This window comes from Salvelinus sp. IW2-2015, linkage group LG28 (assembly GCF_002910315.2).
Source record: "Salvelinus sp. IW2-2015 linkage group LG28, ASM291031v2, whole genome shotgun sequence".
Taxonomy (NCBI): domain Eukaryota; kingdom Metazoa; phylum Chordata; class Actinopteri; order Salmoniformes; family Salmonidae; genus Salvelinus; species Salvelinus sp. IW2-2015.
Genome location: NC_036868.1, coordinates 11,190,419 through 11,196,677, shown reverse-complemented (window position 1 = coordinate 11,196,677; position 6,259 = coordinate 11,190,419). Strand labels below are relative to the sequence as shown.

Sequence of the window (6,259 nt, the reverse complement as noted above, 5' to 3'; positions counted from 1 at the left end):
GCACACTTAACCAGCATAGCTACCACAGCATTCTGCCGCAATAGGCCATCCCATCTGGTTTGTGCTTAGTGGGACTATCATTTGTTTTTCAACAGGACAATGACCCAAAACACACCTCCTGGCTGTGTAAGGGATATTTGACCAAGGAGAGTGATGGAGTGCTGCATCAGATGACCTGGCCTCCACAATCACCCAACCTCAACCCAATTGAGAAGGTTTGGGATGAGTTGGACCGCAGAGTTAAGGAAAAGCAGCCAACAAGTGCTCAGCATATGTGGGAACTCCTTCAAGACTGTTGGAAAATCATTCCAGGTGAAGCTGGTTGAGAGAATGCAAAGCTGTCATCAAGGTAAAGGGTGGCTACTTTGAAGAATCTAAAATATATCTTGATTAACAATTTTTTGGTTACTACACGATTCCCTATGTGTTATTGCATAGTTTTGATGTCTTCACTGTTTTTCTACAATGTAGAAAATAGTCAAAATAAAGAAAAACCCTTGAATGAGTAGGTGTGTCCAAAAGTTTGACGGGTACTGTATATATCCTTTATTTGCATTGTCTTCATAGTCAATGGGAAAGGACATATTGTTCTCTGCAGGTTGACAGTAAGCTTTGAAGTTTAGTGTGTGGTTAGAAACCTTTACAGCCACACTCCTCCTGCTTGTTAATCATCATGAGGTAAAGTGGCATTGCATGTTCCTTCATATAAACTTTGTATTCAATTGTACACAAAAAAGCTATCTGGCAATACATCAATCGTGATAAGTTAGTAGAAAAGTATGGATGAAAAGGTACAAAGTAAACAAAACCTCCTCAAAAATAAGTTAGCTACAATCACATTGCTGAAGCATTTACAAAGCATTTTGGATTAGTTAAAAATATGTCCTTCATTTGATTTGGCAACTGAATCAATTGGTACATACAGCAATCTGAATTATTCTTCCACATACGGTAAACAAACTTTTTTGCTGTAATAATGTGTGTCCAATAGGTTAACTGTCTATCAGGTTAAGTGTCCAATAGGTTAACTGTCTCATAGGTTAGTCCTCCATGTTGATCTGTAGACTCCAGACATTCTGTAGTTTAGTCAGGTCACTCTCACCCTCACTCTCCTCTGAGGATTGCCTCACTAACACACTGGGTAGGATCTCCAACTGCTCTGACTCCCTGTCCTTTCTCGCTACCTCCACTTCTGGAATAGGCTTGGAGAGCAAAGGCATCTGGAGGATCCCTGTTGTAGGGCTCCAGTCAACACAGTTACCACCACCTAATCCATCCTCTTCCTCAGACTSCTGTGGAAACAGAGCTTGCCTCTGGCTTCTGTACAGGTTGACCTGGGCTAGCAGCAGGGGCTGATTATCCCTTCTGTTAGACCGCGTCTGGTACTTTGTTGTCACCATCTGCTGCTTTGGGGCTGCTCCCACGAAGCCGTAGTCTGAGGGGTAACTTTGGGGCTCTTCAGCTTTGTCTCCCCACAGGTCCACCTCAGTGGTCTCTCTGACAGAGAAGTGCTGTGGTGCGTAGGGACCCAACTGATCAGGCTCTTTGTAACTTGTGCTCTCCACCCCCAGCTTTATATCAGACAGCAGTGGCATTCTAAAGAGCCCTGTCTTGGGGTCCATGTCTAAACAGATCCCAGTCAAAACATTCTCCACAGGCTCCTGTGAACMTGGTGCACATCTCTGTGCTATGTATGGGTTGACCTGGCTGAGACGCAGGGGCAGGGTTTTCTCACTGTCAGATGCCTCACTTTCCCTTACTTCCGGCATCTCTGGGGCCGCTCCAACGAAGCCGTAGTCTAGAGGCTCTGGTTGGGCCTCACCGAACTCATCTTCGCATGATCCCTCCTTTGGAGGCTCTATGCYAGGGGCTTGCTGGGCAGAGGAGGGTAGTACGAGCTCCCGCTCTGTTTGGTGGATCAGGGCAGGGATGTTGTTAGGCTTTATGGCCATCAACTCCATGGGCTTGGCAATGTTGACCAGTACCACATTCACTGTCACAGTATGCTCAGGACAGAAAGTCTGCGGTGGGTTCTGAATGTCCAATATTTTCTGAAAGAGCAAAAAGGGTGACATCTTAGTAAATTGCACTTCGTAGCCATTGTTGAAGGCTTCTATTAGTCACATATTATTCTTACCAGGAAAGGGGGACTTTTCTGTTTATTACCACAAACWGAGTGGTAGACAAGGCATCCGGCCAGGATCAGCATGAAAAGGCAGATAACTGATGGTACAACGGCTCCCATCAGCATCAGTAGCAGCTGGTCGTAGAAAGGATCTGTAAAGACAGAGTGGTAGAGTAGAGATCAAACAAGAGATCTATACAGTGTACAGCCATCATAGGAAGAGAAAAGTCTATAGGTTACAGCTGAGAACACACACACCTTCAAATTCAACATAACTCCTTCTCTACCAGGAAGAGAAAATACACTCTGGAAAAACACCTAAAGTCTCCTGTCACATTTACCGGTWGAGAGAACAATTCTTGGAATGCTTTTGCGATTTACCAAAACCTGTTGGGCAGGTTTATCCTGACAGACATCCATGCATGTAATAAAACCTTTCAAAAACACTGCACACTAGGTCATTGGATTAACTCAAGTCTTATTTTACCCTTTGGGGTTGTTAGGCACTGCCATTCAGATGCATGCCAAGGTATAGGAAGTGATAGGACCTGGGAATTAGCAGAGAAACAATACTGGGTTTCATAGGCAAGCAACCCATATTCAAAGGATCTGTTTTCCACAGTGAAGTGATGCTAAAAGACAAAATGAATACAGAAAGTTAAAATACACAAAATAGAACTAACACTCATAATAATCTGCATTATCAAATAATTACGATGATATAAAAATATAGAATTGTCTATTATAATATATCAATGCAGCAATTTGCACTGATTAAAGTCCCTATAGGGAGTCCTACATATTATGTAATTTAATTATTTACACAGTGTTACAGTAACCAACATAACACCAACCGTTTTGCTGCTTCTGTTGTCGTACACAGAGAGGTTGTATGTCATCTGAGGGTATATTTTCAACAAGGAGTACTCTTTTGTCATGTTTCCASTCTTCCATCTCATTGGACCCTTCAGCTTGACAGTAACACTATTCTCCTTCATCACAAGTTTTACAAGTGGAGGTCCAAAGGTTGCTGTTGGGGATGATGAACATTTCATATCCTTCTCTGATTTTATTTTGAAGTGGTTCGCTATCGCTCCTAATTCATAGATAAGGAAAATTATATTTGAAGAGGATCTCAACTTACTGTCAGCTTTGGGGTCAAACCTCTTTTCCGTGAATGCCCATTTGGAGGATAGGTTTGTGCCCACAGCCTTGACTCTGGCATAGTAGCCTTCATCCAGGTCAGTGGTCTCATTGGATAGATCACACCAGGTCTGAGGGATGTCTCTGCATTGCTTCTTCACCCTCCAGCGCACCTGTGTCACCCCACTATCCATTCTGTCACCATAACTAGGAGACGACAAATAAACACATCATGAGATGTGTCCTTAAATCCATGGATCATGGGTATTTATTTACAATTATTGTATACAGGCACTCCGCGTTGTGTCATACGTAAGAACAGCCCTTCGCCGTGGTATATTGGCTATATACCACACCCCCTCGGCCCTTATTGCTTAACTAGTTAATGGAAATAGTCTCTCGTGACAAAATTGAGGAGCTGATTTGGTACTGGGTACCAAGATTATGGAAATGTATAAAAGTGTCCTTACATTGCATACTCCACTGTGTAATGTGTGTCATTTGGTGTGTCTTTCCCAGGATGCCACTTTGCAATGTTCCTCAGGTTCACAGAGTTAAAATGAACTCCTTCAGGACGTCCTACACTGGACCCATGTGAGACAACTAGGAAAGGAGAAACAGCAGAAAGTAGGTGATCAACTGCCAAGGGCATTACGAATTGTCAACTTGAGAGAGCATCACTCCCTGTAAACAATTCTAAAATTAAATAAGATTATTAAGAGAATGAAATTACATCCCTTTTCCTTAACATAATGTAGAATATCTTAAAGTTCTAGTTGAAGAGAAACATTGTATAGAACAACAACAGGATGTTGATGTGATTAAGGTTGAGAGATAAGATATTTCATAAGCCCTCACAAAGAAACGCTTATTTTCCCGACTGCACGAGACCACATTTGTTTCCTGTGTGTTTCAGAATACCACGTGCTCAGTTAAACAGGTCTTTCAAGGACCTCTCATGATTATATTAACCATATTAACCCTATTCATTGCATCATAAATGCTTGTTTGTTTTACTGTAAGCTTTGCCAACATACTTTTTGTTGTGATCAATGCCTCAACATAGCATTAAGTGTTACATATGTCACTACTCAACTCTGTAACTATATATTTTTTCGATATAGCACATACTATATAAGGTTGGTGGAAAATACAGTAGAGGGAGTGAAAACAAAAGTAAACCAAAGTAAATGCCACCCACATACGTGTTGCAGTTKGCTACAGCTGAAGGTGTGTTTGGGCGAGTTTTAAAATGACACAAAATGATTACATTGGTTAAGCATGCTTAAAATGCATTTTTATCCATCTACTGCACATCGTTGCCCTAAGGCAACAGAACACCTTTTTTCCCCTCACCCCCCCCCCCCCCATAGGGCGACAGGTAGCCTAGCAGTTAGAGTACTGGGCCAGTAACTGAAAAGTCACTGGTTTAAATACCTGAGCCGACAAGGTGAAAAATCTGTCGATGTTCCCTTGAGCAAGGCACTTAACCCTAATTTGCACCATGGGCGCTGTACTACTATGGCTGACCCCGTAAAACAACACATTTCACTGCATCTACTCGGGCGGTGTATGTGACAACAAAACATGTTTTTTTATGCATATTTGATGAAATGTCTGTAAACAATCAAATGAGGTGCAGAAGTTGGTATGATGTATCATTTGGGGCAGGAAGCAGAGTGAAGTGAAAGCATTGTGTGAATAGAGACATGTACTTGTGTAGGAATTTCTAAAGAAGCATATTTGATTGGTTTTGAACATATTTTGTTTTTATATATATTCAAAAAAGTTTTATTTTGTTGCCCCAGGGCAACGTTGTGTAGTTAGGGTACTTTTCAGGGTAATGAAAGACATGTTACATGATGTTAAAAGATGGCCTTGGTCAATGTTTTTGCCAACATATCCACTGACATTGACAAGCAATTGAGCAGTTAGGATCATACCCTCTGATAGTGAGGACAGTGAGCTTAAGGACAGTGACAGCAAAGAAGAATAGACCCCGGAATCAGGTTTGAGAGGCAGTGAAAATTACTAGTTTATGTCCAACTTGTATTTTTTTATGAATATTTGTTTCTACTATATTTCACCTAATGAATGTTCTGAAAATATTTTAGTATCCTTATGGCACAGTATTATGCCATAAATGTCTGGGTGTGGGGGGTAAAAGTTTTTTATTTTATTATTATTGATGGGAAAATGGGAATCTTAAATTATATACAACATGTTTCTTACAAATTGATCTACAACAGCTGAACAATGACAGCTGAACTATTCCTATAGCTTGACGGAAAATAATACTTTGTATTAGCAAAATATTGAGATTAACATATAATTAAACTTGCCAGTTCAATATGTGATAAGATGTAAACTGCACTACATACCACAAYAGTAAACATTTTCCTTGTAATTACTGATTATGAGACGCAGCCAATGAAAACGAAGCCTACCTGCCGTCCATAGATAAATAATCAAGAGATATTTGACCATTCTTTCCCGTAGCATTGGTAAAACAAATATATAATATTAAGCTCATGGACATTTCAACCAATCGGCTACAGTAAATTATTCGGTTCGAGGATCTCCTTCAGTGTCTTTTATGTTGCTATTTGCTTTACTTTACCTTGGTCAGGTAGCCTAGTAGTCAATACTCACGTGAAATGGGCGGAGTTATTTACAGTAAGCATGGAGGAATTTAGTGACCACGCATCTGTTAATGTCGGAACAAATTTGGCCGGGTATGGTGAGATAGCGCTCCGTAAGCCACGCCCCAGTGGGCAGAGCTAAGCATGGTGGACTGGGACACGCTTTAATTCTAAAACGTTGGGGGAGGGGGTGCGAAACTGACATGGATTTTTTTTWWARATGGTCATACTATGGATCATTTAGCTATTTGATTTAGAATTTTAGTACACCTTTGGGTATCAAAAGTATTACTAAATGAATTGATAAAATATTGATTTTGGCCTTTACTGCTAAAGCCCATAGAAACGC

The 6,259-nt window shown here is 40.9% G+C and overlaps 1 protein-coding gene across 3 annotated transcripts; it reads right to left on the bottom strand.

The window, feature by feature from the left end:
- Nucleotides 1-514: 514 nt before the first annotated feature.
- On the bottom strand, nt 515-6,011 carry LOC111953998 (interleukin-20 receptor subunit alpha-like). 3 transcript variants are annotated; one of them, XM_023973469.2, is made up of 7 exons: nt 5,921-6,011; nt 3,739-3,871; nt 3,270-3,475; nt 2,980-3,155; nt 2,613-2,757; nt 2,138-2,277; nt 515-2,051 (listed from the first exon to the last, which is right to left on the bottom strand). In XM_023973469.2, exons 3-7 carry the CDS (start codon nt 3,460-3,462, stop codon nt 1,041-1,043), a joined length of 1,665 nt encoding a protein of 554 aa, XP_023829237.1. In that variant the 5' UTR covers nt 3,463-3,475; nt 3,739-3,871; nt 5,921-6,011; the 3' UTR covers nt 515-1,040. The 3 variants fall into 3 exon arrangements, with proteins under 3 accessions (XP_023829237.1, XP_023829235.1, XP_023829236.1); XM_023973467.2 differs by lacking the exon at nt 5,921-6,011 and adding an exon at nt 5,716-5,882; XM_023973468.2 differs by lacking the exon at nt 5,921-6,011 and adding an exon at nt 5,716-5,882 and having other exon boundaries at nt 2,613-2,673.
- Nucleotides 6,012-6,259: the final 248 nt, after the last annotated feature.